We start from the raw sequence: 25,090 nt of genomic DNA, 5'->3' as shown, positions 1-25,090 counted from the left end.
AAATTTCGTAAATTCTGGTTAAAAAATGCGAGGCTATATGACAGCTGCACACAAATATGTTCAGATCTTGTCCATACTCAGGTGTTGAAGGGTCCATACAATTTACTGTAAACAAGGTTGTTACAGCGCATTTCTTGGCTCAATCCCTTTAATCGGAAGATCATTTTTTCCAAACTCGGCATGATTGTTCATTGAAATCGGGGCAAAAATACGGCTTTTAGAACTCATGATTTCTTATACCAAGATCGGTACAAAGGGTGCTATATGAGGATATGGGTCATCTTTGAATTCTTGATTGCAGAGTGATTAAAAAAAAAAACAGACAGACGGGCTTGTCTAGATCTTCTATAAATATAACTACTATACTTCATAGCTTAATATAAAAAAGGCCTAGCTCGCCAGTGAAGAAGGCCTTTGCGGCTCGTTACTCCTGTCAGAAACTTTAAGAAGTAAGTGGGGTCTATTACCTATGTTGGTGCACTGGCTGTACTCGGCGATGGCAAAGCCAGTTCTGACGTGTGGCTCTCATGTTTGGGGGCCGGGACACATGTGCCTGATCTAGACAAGGTTAATAGGGTTGCCTTGTAATTCAAGTCTGGGGCTATGGGAACTACTGCGACAAGGTCCCTGGAGGTCATGATGGAAAAATCCAGCCGATCGATTTGTTTACAAAGAAGTAGCCAGAGAGAAGCCATCTCGTTGAGAGATCTGCTACAGTCGAGGGCGGTTGTTTTTTTTTGTTCAGAATCGAAAGATCGAAAATGTGGATAGGATATTGTAACTGCGTCAATCAGTGTAGTCATCTTATAGCTGGTAGTGGTAGGTATTGGGTTGCCCAAAAAGTAATTGCGGATTTTTCATATAGTCGGCGTTGACAAATTTTTTCACAGCTTGTGACTCTGTAATTGCATTCTTTATTCTGTCAGTTATCAGCTGTTATTTTTAGCTTGCTTTAGAAAAAAAGTGTTAAAAAAGTATATTTGATTAAAATTCATTCTAAGTTTTATTGAAAATGCATTTACTTTCTTTTAAAAAATCCGCAAATAATTTTTGGGCAACCCAATTTATAAGCTAAGCTGGCAGTCAACAAGAAAGAAGAAAGGAAGTCTAAAAGAGAGGGTTTTCGTTAAAGTTGAACGAGGAAAAGGCGAGTGTTATTAATGACCTGGTACTAAATAAAGTTCCTGGTATTAAATAAGGTACCTGGTGCTAAAATGGTACATGGTACTAAATAAAGTACCTGATACTAAATAAAGCAACTGATACTAAATGCAGTAACTGGTACTGAATATAGTACCAGGTACTTAGTAGAGTACTATATTCAGTATATGGTACTATATTCAGTACATTGTACTTTATTTAGTACCAGTTGCTTTATTCAGTACATGGTACTTTATTTAGTACCAGGTACTTTTTTCAGTACATGGTACTTTATTTAGTACCAGGTACTTTACGAAGACCCAAGTACTATATCAAGTATCAGATACTATATTAAGTACCAGGTACCATATCAAGTAATATATCAAGTACAAGGTATTTTTTTAGTACCAGTTACTTTATTGAGTACCAGGTATTTAATAGAGTTATAAATAAAGTACCTGGTACTAAATAAAGTACCTGGTACTAAAAAAAGTACATGGTACTAAATAAAGTACCTGGTACTAAATAAAGTGCCTGGTATTGACGGGTACTAAATAAAATAGGTGGTACTTGATATAGTACCTGGTACTTGATATAGTACCTGGTACTTTATATATTACCATGTACTTGATATGTTACCTGGTACTTGATAAAGTACCTGGTACTTAATGTAGTACCTGGTACTTAATGTAGTACCTGGTACTTAATATAGTATCTGGTAATTAATATAGTACCTGGTACTAAATATAGTACCTGATACCTAATAAGGTAACAGGTGCTTAATATAGTAAAAAAATGCAAATTTGCCTATGAACATTCTCACATATCAATGATTGCTCAATGATAAGGGGCATCCTTTAATAACATACCTGTTACTTACTATATTTCCATATGTGTATCGATACAGCCTATTACACAACCATTTGAACTTTAGTAGCCAGCAATCAACCTAATATTTGTGTATAGGTATTTTAAGGGTTCTTAAGTACTTGTCATGAATAAATTATTCGTAAGTAAATATCAAACAGAGACCATCAACAAAATGTTTGATCCCCATTGAAGATACAAAGGCAGATACCAGACAATGTGTAGTCACTGCTATGACATCTACAAATATAACCTAATGGCGTTTCAGTTGTTTTCATATAAATGTGGGAATATGAAACGGAAAATTCATCTTGGTGGTCAGCCATTAAGTTGCAAAATACACTCCAGGACTCCTTGCAAAGGATACTCAGGAATATAAAACACCTGGGCCGTTATTATCCCATATTTTTGGGTTTGACTGCTTACTGGTACGATGTCAAATGTTTGGAATATAAACGAAGTTGGTTGTCACACCTAGTCATGCTGTTGTCCAACTTGACAGGCACTGTGCTCACCAATTTCATTTTAGCTGGCTATATAGAACTCTTCGGAAAGGTTCCATATGTTAATCCTGTTATGAAATGGGTTTCATATGTGAGTCCCATAAGTCGCAGTGTTCTGGGGGCATTTACAGTTGGCCATATTTTGCTGCATGACCAGGCCATTGTTCAATTGAAAATGCTATTGCTGGCTGCGGAAAGGAAATGCCTAGAAAGACTAAAATATGCCTGTCCAGCACTGGAGAAAAGATTCAAATATTTGTATTGGCTCAAAACCTTTTTGCTGCTCTACATGTATCTGACAACTTATGTGTTGGGCCTCTACATATTGCCTGGCAATATGGGCATAATGAAATTTGTATTGGCCTTTCTTTATGGGAATTTCCTGTCCCAATGGAGTTTTGTATTTTTTGAGTATTTTGAATTATTGTGGAAACTATGCAGTCTCTTGTATCAAATAGAAGAGGGCTTAAGCGATGTTATCAGAAGAGTGAAGCTTGAGAATAACGAGCCACAAGCCTGCTCAACAATGTCCTGGCTATTGATGAGGCATTCCGAATTGTGTGGACTTTTGCTGAAATTTGAACAAAACTTTAAGTGGCAATTATTTGTTAGTCGCTTGTCCAATATGGCCAGTTACAGCATAACCACCTATTTTGTTTTTGTCTTCAATAAAACTATTTACGATTCCATGATATTTGTTGGTGTGGCATTTCTCTCATATTTGCTGCTTACGCTGGACTCATTTCTTATCGATTATATATGCGATGTGACTGCTCAAAGTTTTGATGATCTGGAATTGGCTTTGAAGGATTTTAATGGCATATATCGAGAGTGGAAAATATTTGACCAGCTGGTAAGTAAAAATAATCAAAATAAAAAGAGCAATAAGGCAATTATGAATGAGAGTCAATTAATTATTACTTTATTATTATTGAGTTGCCTAAAAAGTAATTGCGGATTTTTTAAAAGAAAGTAAATGCATTTTTAATAAAACTTAGAATGAACTTTAATCAAATATACTTTTTTACACTTTTTTTCTAAAGCAAGCTAAAAGTAACAGCTGATAACTGACAGAAGAAAGAATGCAATTACAGAGTCACAAGCCGTTGAAAAAATTTGTCAACGCCGACTATATGAAAAATCCGCAATTACTTTTTGAGCAACCCAATACTTTGTAGAATAGACGAAACTATTTTAATTTTGGAAAAAAATCATGATTTTGAATAATATTTTTCATTTTATTTATCTCTCTTTTCCTTATTTACAGTGCGAAGAGTTCTCACTACATATCTGCCATCGAAAGTTGTACTTAAAATTAGCTGGAGCCTTAAATTTGGATCGCAAATCTTGGTTCTATATGATGTCGAATTTACTCATGTATTCCATAGTTTTAATACAGACTCATTTAAGTACTTCTTTGAAAAGATAGATAAAAACATCAACAGTGTGACTGAGAGTGAAAAGAATTGCAAAAACATGTTTGTTTGCGGGCATTAAGTTCGGCCGTGTCGAACTTAAGATACCCACCACCTTAGCTATATCTATTGACCACATTTCGACTAAAATTAGCTGAAAATGGTTCATTTATAAACCCGTTCCTTGCTATATCGAAATAATGTCCGATATAGACCCAAAGCAGCACGAACGTCGAGGATCTAAAGCAGCTTACTGTTCCAAAATTTAGCACAACAAATGGGCCTTTTGTGGGTTCAAATGTAAATTGCAACTTTGCCCATGAATATTGCATTGCGAAAAAGGGACAACCTTCTCACATATCAATGAGAACTGTCCATTTCAAGTTTAAGCTCATTGATATGTGGGTTCAAAAACGTAAATCGAAAGATTGATTTTTATGCCCACTATCCATTTCCATGATACGTTTGGCTCCATATTCGGGAAGGATGTGCAGGGGTCTAAAACAACTCACCGTACTAAATATCAGCAAAATCGAGTCATATGTAAGCATTTTATGGGTGAATGACCTCAAATCGCGGGATGGATATATATGACAGCTATATCTGAATATGGTTCGACCTGAACCAAAATCGGGCAAATGTGATGGGCCCTAGACCTTTAATCGGAAGATCGCTATATATGGCAGTTTTATCCAAATATAGACCGATCTAGGTTATACTCAGTTTGAGGTGCCTTATGTAGCTCACAGTGTCAAATTTCAGCGAAATTGGTTAATAAATACCCCTTTTATGAGCCCAAGAACTTAAATGGGGAGATCGGTATATATGGTAGTTATATCCAAATACAGCCCAATCAGGGGCCTAATAAAACTCAATGTGCTAAATTACAGTGAACTTGAAAAATAAATACTCCTTTTGTGTGTCCAAGACCTTAAATCGGGAGATCAGCATATATGACAGGTATATCAAAATTTATCTAGCACAGCTCATTGATCCAAATATTAGTAAAATCGGGCAATATGCCGTTCCCAGTTTCTGGGAGGTCGGTCAAATCGGAAAAGAATTTCGTCCTCTAGAGGCCTAAGTTGTCAAAATCCCAGATCCGTTTATATGGCACCTATATCAAGTTATGGACTGATTCAGGTCATAACAAAACATCTTATGCCAAATTTCAGCCAAATCGGATAGGAATTGACTCCAGAAGTCAAGATCCAAGATCAGTTTATATGACAGGTATATCAGGTACGAACCGATTTGATGCATACTTAACACAGTTAGTGGAAGTTATAACGAATCACTTCCTGCAAAATTTCAGCCAAATCGGATAAGAATTGCGCCCTCTATTGGCTTAAGAAGTCAAGATCTCACAACGGTTTATATGGCAGCTATATCAGGTTATGAACCAATTTAAACCAAACTAAGCGCGGTTGTTGGAAGTCATAGCAAAACACTTCATGCAAAATTTCAGCCAAATCGGATAAGAATTGCGCCCTCTATTGGCTCAAGAAGTCAAGATCCCACATCGGTTTATATGGCAGCTATATCAGGTTAAATACCGATTTGAATCATACTTAGCACAGTTGTTGGAAGTCATAATAAAACACTTTCAACTAAATTGGATAACAATTGCGCCCTCTAGAAGCTCAAGAAATCTAATCGGGCGATCGATTTATATGGCAGCTATATCAGGTTATGAACCGATATAACTGCCTTCCTTCCTTCCTTCACTTCCAACAATAAGCACAGTTGTGGTGAGTGATACCAGAACACTACGTGGAAATTTTCAGCCAAACCGGATAAGAAGTGCGCCCTCTAGAGGCTCAAGAAGTCAAATTTGAAGATCGGATTATATGGCAGCAACATCAAAACATGAATGAATTTGGCCCATTTATATGATATAGGATATGACGGGGCTCACGCAGACACCGGAATCTTGGAATAATGAGGTTGACCGATGGCTTATCATAACGGAATTTATGGTCAAGGAAGCCTTAGGGGCCACCGTAGCGCAGAGGTTAGCATGTCCGCCTATGACATTGAAACCTGGCTTCGAATCCTTGCGAGGCCATCAGCAAAAATTTTCAACGGTGGTTTCCCCTTCCCAATGCTGGCAACATTTGTGAGGTACTATGCCATGTAAAATCTTCTCTCCAAAGAGGTGTCGCACTGGGGCTCGCCGTTCGGACTCTGCTAAAACATTGAGCTTTAACTTGAATCGGACTGCACTCATTGATATGAGAGAAGTTTGCCCCTGTTCCTTAGTGGAATGTTCATGGGCAAAATTTGCAATTTGGAAGTCTTGGGGAGCTTCAAACCATTCAAGTCACCCGGACCTGATGGAATATTTCCGTCGTTACTACAAAATCAGTCCGACTATCTGGCGCCTAATCGGGGAGCTATTTTCACAGCGTGTCAAGGACTTGCATAAACTCCGAAAGCATGGCAGGAGGTAAGGGTGGGTAAGGGCCTGCCAAAGGAGGCCGACTATCTGGCGCTTCATCTGGCCACTATTTTCACAGTGTGCCTAGGACTTGCATATACTTCGAAAGCCTGGCAGGAGGAAAGGGTGGTGTTTATACCCAAACCCGGCTAGGCAAGTTATGGGTCACCAAAGGCCCACAGGCCTATCAGCATTGTGGATACTATGATAAAGAGAAAGACATCCAGCGAACTGCTTAAATATAAACAGCATGCCTATGTCAAGGGAAGGTCGGTGGAAACTGTTCTACACAAGGTTGTGCATAAAATACAAGAATCCTTCGATGCCAAGACGTACACATGGGCGGTTTGTATTGACATCGAATGGGCGTTTAAAAATGTGCGAAATGGCACATTGATCCAATCGTTAGACCAATACCGGGTGCATCCGGTCCTTAGAGACTGCATAAACCCTATGCTAAGGAACAGTGAGATAAATTGCGGGTCCCATTACATAAACATAAGGTAGAATGTGCCACAAGGGGGCATTTTACCGCTACTCCTTTGGTTGACCACCATAAATAACCTATTACGGATGCCGGCTGAGGAAGGATTTGAACCTGCCTGCTATGCAGACGAGGTTATAATGCTTCTTAGGGGTAAGGATCCGAACCAGCACGGCCGAAGGACCGAAAGGGTCTTGCATATGGCATATGAATGAGCTAGACCAAGGGGTCTCAATGTTACTCCAGAGTGTAACGTTACTCAATGTTACTCCTGTTCACGAGGAAGACGAAGGTGGGCCCATTTAACGCACCACGTTTCCTCAATAAGACGATTTCGATATCTGACAAGGTCGTATACTTAGGAGTGATCTTGGACAGGAAACCGAATTGGAAGTGTCACATTCAGGAGCGTACTGAGAAGGCTCACAGATGTTGGGCCCTATGTAGAAGGGCCGTAGGCTCCAAATGGGGCCTGAATCCGAGGATAGTTTAATGGCTCTATTGGAGCGTGATGAGACCAATACTTACTTACGCCTCAGTAGTTTGGTGGACTGCTATGGAGAAAAGGAGGCAACCGTAGCGCAGAGGTTAGCATGTCCGCCTATGACGCTGAACACCTGGGTTCGAATCCTGGCGAGACCATCAGCAAAAATTTTCAACGGTGGTTTTCCCTTCCCAATGCTGGCAACATTTGTGAGGGGACTATGCCATATAAAAACTTCACTCGAAAGAGGTGTCGGACTGCTGCACGCCGTTCGGACTCGGCTATAAAAAGGAGGCTCCTTATCATTGAGCTTAAAACTTGAATTGGACTGCACTCATTGATATGTGAGAAGTTTGCCCCTGTTAAAGTTCACGGGCGAAATTTGCAAAAAAATTTGTAAGCTATGGAGAAAAAGTGCAGCGTTGGGACCACATAACAGTTCAGAGAACATGTTGTCTTGGCATAGAGATAAGGACCACGTGCGGTAGGGCATTGAAGACTATTCTAGGTAACCGAACCATTGACATACTGATTAAGTGTGAGGCAGCCACTGCGGCTATGAGACTTCAGGCGATGGAAGAATGGATTGAGGATGGGAGCAGCTCATACCATCGCGGTGTAATCGAGGCGACGATAGGAAATCCGGAAGGAAGGGAAGAGGTTTCCGATGGGATAACTGAGACAACATTTGAGGTCGAGTGAGAGGCAATGTTGCCAGCGGCACAGTCTCAGACTGATGGAACCCTAGTATTGCCATCTGGAAGACCATGTTACACGGAAGGACAGAATGGGACTGAGGGTCTACATTGAGAACCCAGGGAATCATATCTGTTTTAGACTGCCTGACCATAATACAGTCCTGCAGGCAGAGATATGGGCGATCATGGAATGCATGAGGTGGTGCGGTGGTGTGGTGCTAATGCGAGGATGTCGAGTGTGAACATCTTTACGGACAGTAAAATTGTCATAAGGGCTATAATAAACAGGAGGGTAAGGTTACGAACAGTCTTGGAGTGTAAGAAGGAGATTAACGCCTTCTCTGAGGATGGCAAAATCGGCATCGTCTGGCTGCAGGGCCATAACGGAGTAAGGGGGAATGAAAAGGGCAGACGTATTGGCAGTGAAGGCCAGGGGACTTTCGTCAATAAACTTGGTTAACCCGAAGCCTTTCGGGTCGACGCAGGCGTGGGCGACAAAAGCGCATTCAACCAGCATGTGGAATATCGAAACGGTCAATAGGATGGCAAAATCCTATGGGGGATCCAGATTGTGAGAAGACGAGGCTATTACTGAAAGGAAGTAAGAAGGAGGTCAGTATAGCTATTGGTATGATGACGGGACACATAAGACTACGAAAGCTTTAATCAATAGTGTACAGAAAATACAGAGTGTAATTTATAACACAAATAAAGTGAGTAGCTTATATCCTTTGTCAACATTTGAATTTTCTTATTTTCTGTTTGCAACATACTGAAATATATTTTATTTTGCAGAAATACAATTTTCAAGATTGAGTTTTTCGGAGTGCCTTAAGCTACAATAAAATGTGACTGAATAAGGTAAATCGATATGGTTACAACAGCAGCCATCATGCCAAACCAGGTTCTGCGATCCATGCTCACAAAATTGGAATTAAATGAAATCAACTGGCGACGGCGCAAATACAATGAAAAGTCTTCACACTGCAATAAAAAATATGGAGATGTCATGTACCTTAACACACAGAGAGACAGACAGACAGACAAAGAGGCGGATAGACAGAAAATGTATTGAGAAAAAGTATGGTGCATTATATTGGGTTACCCAAAAAGTAATTGCAGATTTTTCATATAGTCGGCGTTGACAAATTTTTTCACAGCTTGTGACTCTGTAATTGCATTCTTTCTTCTGTCAGTTATCAGCTGTTACTTTTAGCTTGCTTTAGAAAAAAAGTGTAAAAAAGTATATTTGATTAAAGTTCATTCTAAGGTTTATTAAAAATGCATTTACTTTCTTTTAAAAAATCCGCAATTACTTTTTGGGCAACCCAATAATAAGCATAAAGCTGCGACTTACTTCTCGGCTCAGCTTTTTTAGGGTAGGATTCGTCATATTCAAATCGCTTATGTTTAGTTCCAACTCGCCAAAGGTGTTTTTGGTAAGTTCACACAAATAATCGGTAACAAAAAAATCCAATATTTTTGGCCCATAATCGGCAACATCGTACAGCAAAACATTGGGTAAGCCGAAAAATCGCGTTTCCACTATTGTAGCATAAAAGTGCGTTCCGCATGAAACGAGATTTACTAGGCGTTTTAGGAATAGCTGCCAATTGCCCATTGCATCAAGTTCTTGCCAAAGGCGACATAATTCAAAATGCCTTTGCCTTATCCAGATTACTTCCAAACACATGTGATATTCCATGTTTTCATCGAAGTCCTCAAAGGCGTTTGTAAGGTTTTTCTTCAGTTGCCGAATATGTTTATCGAGGTAATAGAAAAGACGACATATTTTTGCAATCACTTCAAAATATTGAAGCAGCCAAAAATTCGACAAGGACATTATATTCATATAGAATATGGGGAACAGCAACCACTTTTCAAATAACAGAGATTCCCAGAAGATTATGATCAGATACATGAAGACCACAAGAAAATATTTGAAATAACGAAGTGGTCGTAGAGCTGATTCGACATTTTTACAGGAAACAATTCTGGTGCGGCATTGCAGTTCTAGACTTTGCAACCTCTTCTTGAGGTTGACAAATCGGGTGTCGCAAAATAGGATTTGCACGAAAGCAAAAATGGGGGGCAGAATGATGAATATAAATTTGGTCAAAATTGCCAATATCATCACTTTATTTAAGTCATTTTTATAAAAAGTCTTAACAAAAAATGCATTCTCGTTAATTATCCACACAAATCCTATAATGTTGACTGCCAACAGGAGTAGACGCGATATGGTATTCCGTTTAAATTCAGCATTGCGATAATCATACCAATACGAAGTCAATCCTACAAATACCGGATAGAATTGAGCGATTTGTTTGCAGTGGTTTTTTATAATTTTTAAATGGTGCCACATGGCGGCCTCTTTACCGCAGACAACTAAGCACTGACACCTAGAAGACTAATAATGAAATACGATTCCTTTTTCTTGTGGTATGTTATCTGTAACTATCAAGGACTTGTCTATCTTTTAGATCTATTTATACAACCAATTTGTTAGATTGAACTAACATTTTCGAATATCGACAAAAGCTGTCCTCCCACTTTTTTCAACATAATGCCGAATTAACACATTCGAAAGACTACGAAAACTGGAATATTTGTCAAATGGCTTTAAGGCAAGCGTACGCACCAATTATATTCAGCTGTCACAGTTCGAAGGTGCTAAGAGTTTGATGTTATAGTCTTTAAGCCCTTCCTTTTTATACCCTACACCACTTCTTTGGTACCATGTATTATAACTAAGTGCAGTTTTTTGTAACACTAAGAAGGAAGAGGGAGAGACCCATAGATAATTATACCGACCGACTTAGAATCACTTTCTGATTCGATTTAGCTATGTCCGTCTGTCTGTCCTTCCGTCTGGCTGTCCATGTTAATTTGTGTACAAACTACAAGTCGCTGTTTTCATTCAATCATCTTAGAATTTGCTACAGGCATGTTTTTCGCCCTAGAGATGAAGCCTATTGAAATTGGAAAAAATCGGTTCAGATTTGGATTTGGCTCCCATATATATGTTCGTCCGATTTCTAATAATAATGCAATAAAATAGTCACTTGTTAACCGATTCTCTCGAAATTTGGTAGGAAGGATTTTCTCTTAACTCTCGACATTACTGGTGAATTTCATAGAAATCGTTTCAGATTTAGATATAGCTCTCATGTATATATATCGCCCGATTTTCACTCTTAGAGCCACTGTTTGACCACTTATTGACCAATCTTCCCAAAACTTTGTACGATGCTTTCTTCGACGACTGCCACAGTATCGAATAAGTTTGCTCGGAATCGGTTCAGATTTAGATATAGCTCCCACATATATGTTTGTCCGATTTCCAGTAATAATGCAATAAAATAGTCATTTATTAACCGATTCTCTTGTATTTTGGCAGTAAGGATTTTCTTATGACTTTCGACATTACAGGTGAATTTCATAGAAATCGGTTCGGATTTAGATATAGCTCTCATGTATATATATCGCCCGATTTTTACTCCTAGAGCCACTGCAAGCCCATTTATTGACCAATCTTCCCAAAACTTTGTACAACCCTTTCCTCGATAACTTTCACAATATCTACAAAGTTTGCTCGAAATCGGTTCAGATTTAGATATAGCTCCCATATATATGTTCGTCCGATTTCCAGTAATAATGCAATAAAATAGTCATTTGATAACCGATTCTCTCGTATTTTGGCACTAAGGACTTTCTTATGACTTTCGACATTACTGGTGAATTTCATAGAAATCGGTTCGGATTTAGATATAGCTCTCATGTATATATATCGCCCGATTTTTACTCCTAGAGCCACTGCAAGCCCATTTATTGACCAATCTTCCCAAATCTTTGTACAATGCTTTCCTCGACGACTTCCACAACATCTATAAAGTTTACTCGAAATCGGTTCAGATTTAGATATAGCTCCCATATATATGTTCGTCCGATTTCCAGTAATAATGCCATAAAATGGTCATTTGTTAACCGATTCTCTCGAAAATTGGCAAAAAGGATTTTCTCTTAATTTTCGACATTACTGGTGAATTTCATAGAAATCGGTTCAGATTTAGATATAGCTCTCATGTATATATATCGCCCGATTTTCACTCTTAGAGCCACTGTTTGACCACTTATTGACCAATCTTCCCAAAACTTTGTACGATGCTTTCTTCGACGACTGCCACAGTATCCAATAAGTTTGCTCGAAATCGGTTCAGATTTAGATATAGATCCCATATATATGTTTGTCCGATTTCCAGTAATAATGCCATAAAATGGTCATTTATTAACCGATTCTCTCGTATTTTGGCAGTAAGGATTTTCTTATGACTTTCGACATTACTGGTGAATTTCATAGAAATCGGTACGGATTTAGATATAGCTCTCATGTATATATATCGCCCGATTTTCACTCCTAGAGCCACTGTGAGGGCATTTATTGACCGATCTTCCCAAATCTTTGTACAATGCTTTCCTCGACGACTTTCACAACATCTATAAAGTTTACTCGAAATCGGTTCAGATTTAGATATAGCTCCCATATATATGTTCGTCCGATTTCCAGTAATAATGCCATAAAATGGTCATTTATTAACCGATTCTCTCGAAATTCGGCACGGAAAATCTTTCCTCGATGCCTACCACAAGAAGTTTGGTCAAAGTCGGTTCAGATTTAGATGTAGCAACCATATATATGTTCCTCAGATTTTGACTAGGATTTCTCGAAATTTGGGTTGTTTAATAACCCATCTGAAAACATCCGCCTAGGACCATCAAATTGGTTCAGGATTAGATATAGCTCCCACTTTGTACCTATAGTGTAGGAGTAAGGTATTATAAGGTCGGCATTGCCCGACTTCTACCTTTCCTTACTGGTTTGATTTAATTTAACTAATTCGCATAATAGTCTGGGTACAAAGAGGTGAAAAGATCTTTGACAAAATTCCTTTCCTGTAAATACGAAAACCATTCTATAAATACGAAATTTTTGAAAATTCTTCTGTATTTCCTCCATATATATTAGGGTGAGGCGATTTGTTGTTGTTCTTGTAGCAGTGTGTTGTGTTGTATCTTTCGTCTGCTTGATTCTGTTTAGTGTCCAGATCAAGGAACTCTGCGATAAAAATGGGGTACGTCCAGAGGGATCTGGGTCTGGGACGAATGGGTCTGGCTGGGCAGTTAAGCAGGTGACGTGTGTCCCAGGTTACAAACGGGAAGGCAAAGTACCTCACAAATATCGCCAGCATTAGGAGGGAACAACCACCGCTGAAATATTTTCTGATGTTCCTGCCAGGATTCGAACCCAATGGCTGGGGGGTCTGATGCCATGATCGTACAATCGTTCGCATATGATACTATCTTTATGCCATCTGCAGGCAGAGGAATGGAGGATAAGTAGAGGTTAAACAGTACCGAATTATCACCCCGACTTGAGGAACTCCCTGTTTCACTCCTCGGTGTTTCGAAATTTTATCTCTAAATTCCACAAGATGACTGGGGACCACACAGATCCCGGTACGGGATAGCTGTAAGCACCACACAGGCTGGATTATTGAGGTCCGATCTGTGTGGTGTGTGAACATTGAGGTCCGATCTGTGTGCTGTCCACAGGTTGCGGATTGTGAAATGCTCCATCGGAGTAGTTGCAACGCCAGCAGCGGAGAATCAGCGGTATTGAGCGTCATAGGCGGATATGCTTACCTCTGCGCTACGGTGGCCTCCATCTGCCGTTTCGTAATTGGTTTGCCGGGGGAGGGCAATTTCTTCAGTTGCAATGGGAGACGGTCGTTCTCCAAGGAACACATTCAGCTGGCAGCTATTCACCGCTATTGTGCAAGATTCGGTGCCGCCCGACCTCTCACTGAGACTCTTCGCTCAATACCGCTGACTGTCCGCTGCTGACGTTGCAACTACTCCGATGGAGCATTTCACAATCCGCAACCTCTGGACAGCAATGAACACCACACAGATCGAACCTCAATCTTGATCTGGCCTTACATCAGCAGCACCGTATTTGGTACAGTTGTTGGAAGTCGTAACAGAGCACTATGTGCAAAATTTCAGCCAAATCGTAAAACAATTGAGGCTTGTAAGGACTCAAGAAGTCAAATCGGGAGATCGGTTTATATGGCAGCTATATCAGGTTATACACCGATTTGGACCGTACTTGACACAGTTGTTGGAAATTATAACCGAACACTATGTGCAAAGTTTCAGCCAAATCGTATAAAAATTGCGGTTTGCAAGGGCAAAAGAAGTCAAATCGGGAGATCGGTTTATATGGAAGCCATATCAGATCCTCGACTGATTTGGACCCAACTTGTCGCAGTTGTTGGAAGTCATAACATAACACTAAGTGCAAAATTTCAGCTAAAACGGACAAAAATTGCGGGTTCTAGGGGCTCAAGAAGCCAAGATCCAAGATCGGTTTATATGGGAGCTATATCCAAATCGGAACCGATATGGCCAATTCCAATCCCCATTGCCCTACATCAATAGGAAGTGTCTGTGTAAAATTTCAAGCGTTCGACGGCTATCATGATTTCGACAGACAGACAGACGGACGGACATGGCTAGATCGAATCAGAATGTCGAGTCGAAATACAACTTCATATTTCTATGATTCCATTTTGGTTTCTTTCTTTTTTTATTTGAGTGCCTTAAGCTACAATAAAATGTGATTGAATTAGGTAAATCGATATGGTTACAGCAGCAGCCATCATGCCAAACCAGGTTCTGCGATTCATGGTCACGAAATTGGAATTAAATGAAATCAATTGGCGGCAGCGCAAATACAATGAAAAGTCTTCACACTGCAATAAAAAAAAATGGAGATGTCATGTACCTTAACACACAGAGAGACAGACAGACAGACAAAGAGGCGGACAGACAGAAAATGTATTGAGAAAAAGTATGGTACATTATATATTGGGTTGCCCAAAAAGTAATTGCGGATTTTTCATATAGTCGGCGTTGACAAATTTTTTCACAGCTTGTGACTCTGTAATTGCATTCTTTCTTCTGTCAGTTATCAGCTGTTACTTTTAGCTTGCTTTAGAAAAAAAGTGTAAAAAAAGTATATTTGATTAAAGTTCATTCTAAGTTTTATTAAAAATGCATTTACTTTCTTTTAAAAAATCCGCAATTACTTTTTGGGTAACCCAATAATAAGCATAAAGCTGCGACTTACTTCTCGACTCAGCTTTAGTAGGGTAGGATTCGTCATATTCAAATCGCTTATGTTTAGTTCCAGCTCGCCGAAGGTGTTTTTGGTGAGTTCACACAAATAATCGGTAACAAAAAAATCCAATACTTTTGGCCCATAATCGGCAACATCGTAAAACAAAACATTGTATAAGCCGAAAAATCGCGTTTCCACTATTGTCGCATAAAAGTGCATTCCACATGAAATGAGATTGAACAGGCGTTTTAGGAATAGCTGCCAATTGCACATTGCTTCAAGGTCTTGCCAAATACGACATAATTCAAAATGCCTTTGCCTTATCCAGATTACTTGCAAACACAAGCGATATTCCATATGCTCATCTATGGCCTCAGAGGCATTTGTAAGGTTTTGCCTCAATTGCCGAATATGTTCATCGAGGTAATAGAAGAGACGACATACATTTGCAATCACTTCAAAATATTGGAGCAGCCAAAAATTCGACAAGGACAATACGTTCACATAGAATATGGGGAGCAGCAGCCAATGTTCAAATAGAAAAAAGTCCCGAAAGCTTATGTTCACATGGATGAAGACCACAAGAAAATATTTTAAATAACGTAGTGGTCTTAGGGCTGCTTCGACTTTTTGACTGGGAACTATTCTGGTGTGGCATTGCAGTTCCAGACTTTGTAACCTCTTCTTGAGGTTGACAAATCGGGTGTCGCAAAATAGGATTTGCACGAAAGCAAAAATGGGGGGCAGAATGATGAATATAAATTTGGTCAAAATTGCCAATATCATCACTTTATTTAAGTGATTTTTATAAAAAGTCTTAACAAAAAGAAATGCATTCTCGTTAATTATCCACACAAATCCTATAATGTTGACTGCCACTAGGAGTAGACGCGATATGGTATTCCGTTTAAATTCAGCATTGCGATAATCATACCAATACGAAGTCAATCCTACAAATACCGGATAGAATTGAACGATTTGTTTGCAGTGGTTTTTTACAGTTCTTAAATGGTGCCACATGGTGGGCTCTTTACCGCAGACAACTAAGCACTGACACTTAGAAGACTTATAATGAAGTACGATTCCTTTTTCTTATCTAACTAACTATCAAGAACTTGTCTATCTTTTAGATCTATTTAGACAACCAATTTGTCGCATTGTAAAAACATTTTCGCTTATCGATTAACCCCCACTTTTTTCAATATACTGCCTAATTAACACATTCGAAAGACTCCGAAAACAGGAACGTGTGTCACATGGATTTAAGGCAAGCATACGCACCAATTATATTCAGCTGTCACAGTTCAAAGGTGCTAAGAGCTTAATGGCATTGTCTATAAGCCCCTTCTCCTTAAATTAGTCTCCCCATATGGTTGGCCTTTAATTTAATTTAACTAATTCGCATAATAGTCTGGTTATAAGGAGGGGAGAAGATCTTTGACAAAATTCCTATACATATGGTTATGGGATTTTTTTTCTGGCAAAAAATCCTGTAAATATGAAAAATCTTATATATATACAGCAATTTGTGTTTGTTTGCTTGTTTGTGTGTTCCTTATAGACTCAGAAACGGCTGAATCAATTTTCTTGAAATTTTCACAGATCCCGTGGTGAAAATTGGGTACTAAATTTTTTGAAATCTGAAGGGGGGGCGGACCCTCCCCCTTACCCCAATTTTCTGGAAAGCTAGAACTCGGAGATGGGTGGTGCGATTTAAGCGAAATTTTATGTGCTCTCGTATAGAAACCTACAAACAAAAATTTGACATTTCGGATAGGGTACGTAGGGGGGCGCCCCACCCCCAAAACCTACCAAATATATATATATATATACACCAATCACGACAATATGGGACTCAAATGAAAGGTATTTTAGATTGGAAAACTTATCTAATATCCAAAAGTCGGACCAAGTGTTTGGGGGACCACCCCAACCCCCAAAACACTTCTAAATCGGGCATATATACCGACCATGACAATATGGGACTCAAATAAAGGGTATTTGCGAGTAAAATACGAATCTTATATCCAAATGTACGACCATCTTCTGGGGGTCCACCCCTTCCCCAAAACACCCCCCAAACTGGACTTATTTACTGACCATCGCAATAAGAGGCTTAAATAAAAGGTATTTGAGTGTAGAACACGAATCTGATATCCAGATGTGGGTCCAAGTGTTTGCGGGCCGCTCATCCCCGAGAATATCCCCCAAAGAGGACAAATGTATGACCATAGCAATATGGGGTTCAAATGAAAGGTCTTTGGAGGTAAAGCAAGAATCTGATATCAATATTCGGGAAAAGTGTCTATGAGGCCACCACACCCCCATAACATCATCCAAATAGGAAGTATTTGCTGACCATTGCAATTTGAGGCTCAAATAAGAGGTTTTTTAGAGTAGAACACGAATCTGATATATAATTTCAGAAGCAAGACACTGAGTGGCCGCCCCTTCCCCCAAAACACCCCCCAAACCGAACATGTTTGCCGACTATGGAAAAATGGGGCTCCCAAAGGTATTTGGGAATAGACCATGAATCTGATATCAACATTCGGCACCAACTGGCCAAGGGACGTCTCAACACCATTTACAACCCCAAATAGGACGTATTTTCTCACCATGTCCTTTTGGGTCTTAAAGAGAGTGGAGGTCGCTCTTGATAGTTTTTAGGGCCCATACCTCTTAAATAAAAGGCATTTGAGATTAGAAAACGAATTTGATATCCAATTTTTAGACCAATGGCAATGTGGGGTACAAATAAATGATATTTGAGAGTATTTCACGATGCTGATCATTTTTGGGGCTAAGAGCTTCTGGGTGTCAAATGACAGGTATTGGGGAGTAGAGCGCAAAATGTATACCCACTTTCGGGACCAATTTTCTGGAGGTCTACCCCCCTTTCCCATATGGGGCTCGAATAAAGGTATTTCGGAGTAGAATACGAATCTTATATCCAAATGTGTGACCATGTATTTGGGGCACCGCCCCTTCCTCAAAGAATACAAATTTACCGACCATGATAATATGTGGCTTAATTGAAAGGTATTTGAGATTGGAAAACTAATTTCATAACCACTAATTGGGACGCTTAATCCCATAAACTCCCCTTAAAGCAATAGAAATATGAGGTCTAAATAAATGGTATTTCTGGGGAACCACCCCATCCCCCAAAAAACACCCCTAAATCTGACATATATATTTACCGACCATTGCAATATAGGGCTCAAATGAATGGTATTTGGGAGTAGAGAACCAAATTGATATTCACTTTCGGGACCACGTTTTTGGGTTTCACAGTACACCCTTAACCCACCAACCACCACCCTGGGTGCCTTCCCACTCCCAAAATCTCCATGAGAATATCGTGCTCAAATAAAATCGTTTAAGAATGCCCCTAAACCCTCCGAGTGAATTCATAGACCAATTAAGATTATATGGATTCAGATAAAGGCAGTTGTATTGTTATACTGTAAGTCAAGCGATATACCATTTTTGTAGGGGGAGTTCGGACCCTCCCCCTTACCCCCAAAAGTACAAGCCAAAAATGAAACTGGACCGATAGAGACAATATGCGATTCAAATGAAAGGTATTCAAGAGTAGAGTACGAATTTTACATTTAAAGTTGGGTCCAAGTATTTGGGGTGCCGCCCCAGCCCTAAAACCCCTTAAAATAGGTTTATTTGACGACCATGACATTATGGGACTCAAATGAAAGGTATTCGAGAGTATAGTACGAATATGGTCAGGAAATAGGAATAGGCTTTATAATTTATTGATAACAGAAGGGGGGGGAGGGGGGGGGACCCTCCACCGTTACCCCAAAAACACCACCCAAAATCAAAAGTGGACCGATAAGGACAGTATGGGTAACAAATGAAAGAAAAGGATGCGGGAGTAGATAATGAATCTGGCATACAAATTCATGTCGAAGTGTAGGGGTTCGCCCCACCCCCACAAAAACTCACGTTTGTTTGTTCCGTATAGACTGAAAAACGGCAAAATCTACTTTCTCGAAATGTTCGCATATTGTGTAGATTGGTCTGGAAGGAAACATAACCTACAATATATAATTTTTCAATATCGGAAAGGGGACGGACCCTCCCCCTAATGCCAAAACACAACCCAAAATCAAAAGTGGACCGATTGGGACAATATAGGTATCAAATGAAATGTATTGAAGAGTAGAATACGAATATGGTATTAAAATTTAAGTCTAAGTATCCATCGGGGTGCTCAAACCCCAAAACTCCCCCAAACAGACATATTGGACGTCCATTTCAATATGGAGCTCAAATGAAAGGTATTCGAGAGTAGATTTCGAATCTGACATACAAAATCAGATCGCATTATAGGGGGTCACCCCATCTCCTGACAACGCCTCAATTGAGCATATGAACCAATCATGACTATATGGGATTCGGTTTGTTTGTTTGTTCCGCAGAATCCAAAACGGCTGAACCGATTTTCTAAAAATTTTCACAGATTGTGTATGTCTGTTTGGGGGAGTTTTGCGGTTAGGGCGGCCCAATGGGTACTTAGTCTCAAATTTTAATACCATATTCGTTTTCTACTCTCCAACAACTTTTACGTGATACCCATTGTCCCGATGGGTCAACTTTTGATTTCGGGTGGTGTTTTTGGGGTTACGGGGGAGGGTCCATCCCCTTCCGATATCAACAAATTAAACTTATTTTAGGGGGTTTGGAGGATGGGGCGGCCCCCCCCAGTTACTTGGACCCAATTACTCTACTCCTGAATACCTCTCATTTAAGGTCCATATTGTCCCGATCAGGCCACTTTTATTCTTGAGTAGTATTTTTGAGGTAAGGGGGAGGGTCCGCTGCCATACATATAATATGCACGATTTTTAAATATTTTATTACAATTTTCAACGTATTTGCAGGAAATTTGGTATGGAATGTTGTTGTGGTAGCCAAAAGACTGGTCGCCATGGGAACAGGTTGGCCATTGGCTATTAAAAAGCGCCAGTAACTGGACTTGCCATATTGAGCATCATGCAAATTGCAAATTTTGCCCACGAACATACCACTAAGGAACAGGGACAAACTTCTCACATATCAATGAGTGCAGTACGATTCAAGTTTAAGCTCAATGATAAGGGGCCTCCTTTTTATAGCCGAGTCCGAACGGCGTGCCGCAGTGCGACACCTCTTTGGAGAGAAGTTTTACATGGTAAGTACCTCACAAATGTTGCCAGCGTCCACCGCTACCACAGGTAGCTCGCAGCTAAGCTTCTCATGACAACCATGAACACCATACAGATCGCACCTCATTATTCCAGCCTGTGTGGTGTCATCTCATCTGAAAGATACCAGCCTGTGTGGTGTCATCTCATCTGAAAGATATCATATCATAATTATAATTTTATGCCTAGACATGACTAAGGCAATACATCACAGTATTTTCCTTGCTAATTTTTATAATATTTAATTTTAAATGCCTGCAAAGTAAAATAGCGAATTTTTGGTTTTTCAACTTTATTCTCCAATAGTCGGACAAGAATGATGATTATTTTGCTTAATAAGTACATCATCATTAATTCTTTTACAGCATCATTTAAACCATTGAAAGTGACAACAAAATCTAGGTGTTCGAAAGAATTGCAAAAACCATTATACTTAACCATCGAAATGAGCAAAAGAGAGTACATGAGGTTACAATCACATTGAGTTTTGAAAAGAGAGAGAGAGAGAGTGAGTATAAATTATGTAAAACAATAGAGAGTGAGACAGCAATAGATACGGATTAAAAAGAGAGTAACATTGACAAGAGTTTAACATAACACAAAAGAGCAGGTGCATTAAGGGGTTATTTTTAACATTGAGATGTTATACAGTGGAGTTATTGGTGGCATTAAACATGTTCTTGTAAATATTGGGTTGTTACAATATAAATTTTATTTTTTTATTATTTTATTTGGTATATATCAAGATTTTTATTTTAAAAATATTTTTTTGAGGTAGTTTATTCTTGACCAATATATGCCTGACTTAAAATTATCACCAAAGAAACTACAGCTGACATCATACCGAACCAGTTTCGACGATCCATTTTTAGATGACCAGACTGCTGTAAATTCACTTCAAGACAACGCAAATACAGTGAGAACTCATCGCACTGAAAATAGGAAAAGAAAGTAAGCAAAGAAAATGGTTAAGAAAAATGTATTAATTTTTGTAAACATATGAAATCAACAACAAACCAAAATTATAGAAATCAAATTTTCTCAAAATGTTATAAAATATATTCAAAATTAAAAAGATTTTTTAAAAAAATACAATAATAATTTTGTGGGGGGTCACCTCCTCCTTACCCCAAAAACAACACCCAAAATCAAATGTGGACCAATCGGAACAATATGGATATCAGATGAAAGGTATTGGAGAGTAGAATAGGAATATGGTTTTAAAAACTGGGTCCAAGTAGCCAGGATGTCGCCCTAATCCTAAAGTTCCTCCAAGCACACAAATTAAACGTTCCTATCAATATGGGACTCAAATGAAAGGTATTCGGGAGTGGATTATGAGGTCGAAGTATAGGGGGTCACCCCATCCATCAAAAAAACGCCCCAAATGGGCGTATTAGCCAATCACTCCTTTTTTTGTTTATTACATATAGACTTAATAATATAATTTTTCGATATCGGAAGGGTGGGCGCACCCTCCCCCTTACCCCAACAACACCACCTAAAATCAAAAGTAGACTGATCGGAACAATATGGGTATCAGATAAAAGGTATTGGAAAGTAGAACACAAATATGGTTTTAAAAAATTAAATATGGTTTTAAGTACCAAAACTCTCCAAAACAGACATATAGAGTCAAAAGCGGCTGAACCGATTACAGATTGTGTTGGTTGATCTGGAAGGAAACATTGGCTTTTTAATTTTTTGAATTCGGATGGGGGGACCCTCCCCCTTACCCCAAAAGTAAATGCAAATTTCCAAGTTTCTAGTTCCAAGAGCTTTCTGTACCGAGTTTGGAACGCCTATCGCAATCATGGGATCTAGACCTTATTGAAAACCTCTGGGGCTCAAAAAAACAAAAGTTTGAATCTTTTCCAAAGGTGTGTATATGTTTTCTTTAATTTTTATGTGCTAATGCTTTAATTTACCAAATGAAAATTGCAATAAAGCATGTGAATGAGCGGTAACAATTTGTTTTTCTCTCCTTTTAGATTTCAATTTACAAAGAGGAAACAATTCATAAGTAATTACAATGTGTATTTACAGAAAAAATCACCATAATGAGCCACCGTGAATTATATGAGATTTAATATCAAATTGAAGTTCATCGTTCAAAGCCCAAAAACATGTCTACCAATATTCATGTTCAGTCTTATATGTTGTCCCTTTAAATTGATACCAATTTCATTAAAATCCATTCAGCCGTTTGGCAGTAATATGAACTACAAAATCGACTTTCTTAAAACCTTGGCCGATTAGTAAAAATATTTTATTATTCTCATAAACCAAACCCCACCCCCCCCCCCCCCCACCCCTTTTACAGCCTTAACATAGAACGCAAAGTCTCGCCATACTAATAACTCAAACCTATACCCACAATCACCCCTCCCCCAAATAGACATGTTGACCAATCAGCACAATGTGTGTGTGTATGAGAGACAGAGAGAGAGAGAGAGAGTATTATAGAGCATAACGTTTTTATTTGATATCCATACCCCTTATATAAATAAAGAGATTAAAGTTGAGATAAACAGAGAAAAATTGAGATGCCTAGGATAGCCTAACAATGTGCCCAATGAGGCACTTAGAGTGGGTTATATTTGTTTCTACGAGTATTAAGTGTTACGAACGCTTGCTAATTGAAGGTGATGTACGATAAGCTTTTGTAGCTAATAGCCTTTTTTGTCATATATTTTTATAGGTGTCAGTTGTGTACAATCACTTACGGTGGTGTTATTCTCACCTATCAGCTAATTGATAAATATGGTTCTTTGGCAAAATATGTTGTACACAATTTATATTTGTTTTTCTAACAGCTATTAAATCAAATGAAAAGAAATGCGTTATTGACAATACTACAATACCCTTGGCTTCCATATGATTGTGTGATGTGGTGGTCTAATGCTTTCCCTAAGAGTAAAATGGTTGTAGTTATAATTGTATAAACAGCCCAGCAGTCCAAATGTCTAGCATGACATTGTCTTCAAAGACTTCTTTAAGACAATTTGAATTTTGTCACCGATATAGCGTATCTGGTGACTGACGTATCCTACAGATTGTAAACCGATGTCCCGATTTGACTTCTTGAGCCCCTGGAGGCCTCAATTTTTATCCGATTTGGCTGAAATTTTGCACATAGTGTTCCGTTATAACCTCCAACAACTGTGTCAAGTACAAGTACGATAATAACGTGGTTGGAGAACTGGTTCGCATCCTAACGCAAACATGTTCGCTTCCTTACGCGACTAGGCAACTGGTTCGCATCCTAACGCTGATTCGTTTGCATCCTAACGCGACTGGGCAATTGGTGCGCATTCTAACCCAAACTGGTTCGCATCCTAACGCGACTAGGAAACTAGTTCGCATCGTAATGCGACTGGGCAACTGGTTCGCATCCTACCCGGCTAAAGCGCCTCACTAACCGACACCAGCCAACACCCTGCACCGAAGAGCTTAGAACATCATTTCGAATTGTACCTGGATGACTACTGGCCTACCTCAGCCGTAGATAAAACCACGTTACAAGGTTTTAGATGTGACAATATGTTCGGAAAATCTAAACGATGAGGCTCAGGACTTTATTCAGAAAATTTTAGAAAAACAAAATGGAGAGAATTTTAAAAGTAAAGGAAAGAAAACTAAGAAATATTTTTAGAAAATGAAAAATTTTATATATAAAAATTAAGAAATTTTTTTAAATTAACACATTTGATTCTTTTTTAAAAATTTCCTTTATATAAAAAATTTAATTTGTTGAAAATTTCCTTAAGTTTGAAGTAACTCTTACCTCTCGATCTAGTTGTTTGAGTGAATAACTGAATTCTGTCAATTCATTCAAACTTAGTTGCAAATCATTGAAAGTATTTTTGGTCAGCTCACTCACATAATCGGTTACAAGGAAATCCAACATTTTTGAACTATAATGGGCTACATCGTGTGTGAACACCAACTTAAAATCAAAATACATGGTTTCAAATATTGTTGAATAGATAAGCATTCCACAATCAATCAAGCTGACCACACGCTTCAGAAATAGTTGCCAACCAAAGATTGACTGCAATTGCTTTAAAATGCCACTTAATTGGGAATGCTGACATCTTAGCCAATATAACTGCGCACATGCATGATCTTCCATATTTTGATTGACTTCGTGCAAGGATTTTTTAAACTCTAGGACCATTTGACGAATTTGATAATCGTAATAGCGGAAAAGACGACATGTTCTTTCAATAACAAGAAAGTATTGCAACATCCATAGATCCGATAGAGATAATATGTTCATGTAGAAAATTGCCAAAGCCGGCAACATTTGAAACACATACAACTCCCAAGTTATTGCCATCAGGTACATGAAGATAATTAGAAAATATTTGAAAAACTTTAATCGTCTTAATGTTCCTTCGATTTCACTGCAGCGGCTGATTCTGTTTAAACTTTCCATTTCCAAAAACTGAAGCTTCTCTTTTATGTTGGCCAACTGTCGGTCACAAAAGATGATTTGCCCAAAAGTACAAACAGGCGGCAGTGTTATCAAAAAAAATCTGCTACAAGGCACAATTTTCATAGCCGGATTTAAATCGGTTCGACTAAAGGCTGGCAAAAAACGTGAGTCTAAACGAAACATCAGTGCCAAACCAATGATGTTAACAGCTACCATCACTAAGCGTGA

At 38.8% G+C, this 25,090-nt stretch overlaps 1 protein-coding gene across 1 annotated transcript; it reads left to right on the top strand.

Moving 5' to 3' along the window:
- The first annotated feature begins 2,289 nt into the window (after positions 1–2,289).
- On the top strand, positions 2,290–3,939 carry LOC106082531 (uncharacterized). Its single transcript, XM_013245097.2, has 2 exons — positions 2,290–3,363; positions 3,778–3,939. Exons 1-2 carry the CDS (start codon positions 2,290–2,292, stop codon positions 3,937–3,939), a joined length of 1,236 nt encoding a protein of 411 aa, XP_013100551.2.
- Positions 3,940–25,090: the final 21,151 nt, after the last annotated feature.

This window comes from Stomoxys calcitrans, chromosome 5 (assembly GCF_963082655.1).
Source record: "Stomoxys calcitrans chromosome 5, idStoCalc2.1, whole genome shotgun sequence".
NCBI classification, from domain to species: domain Eukaryota; kingdom Metazoa; phylum Arthropoda; class Insecta; order Diptera; family Muscidae; genus Stomoxys; species Stomoxys calcitrans.
This window is presented reverse-complemented; position numbering and strand designations above follow the sequence as displayed.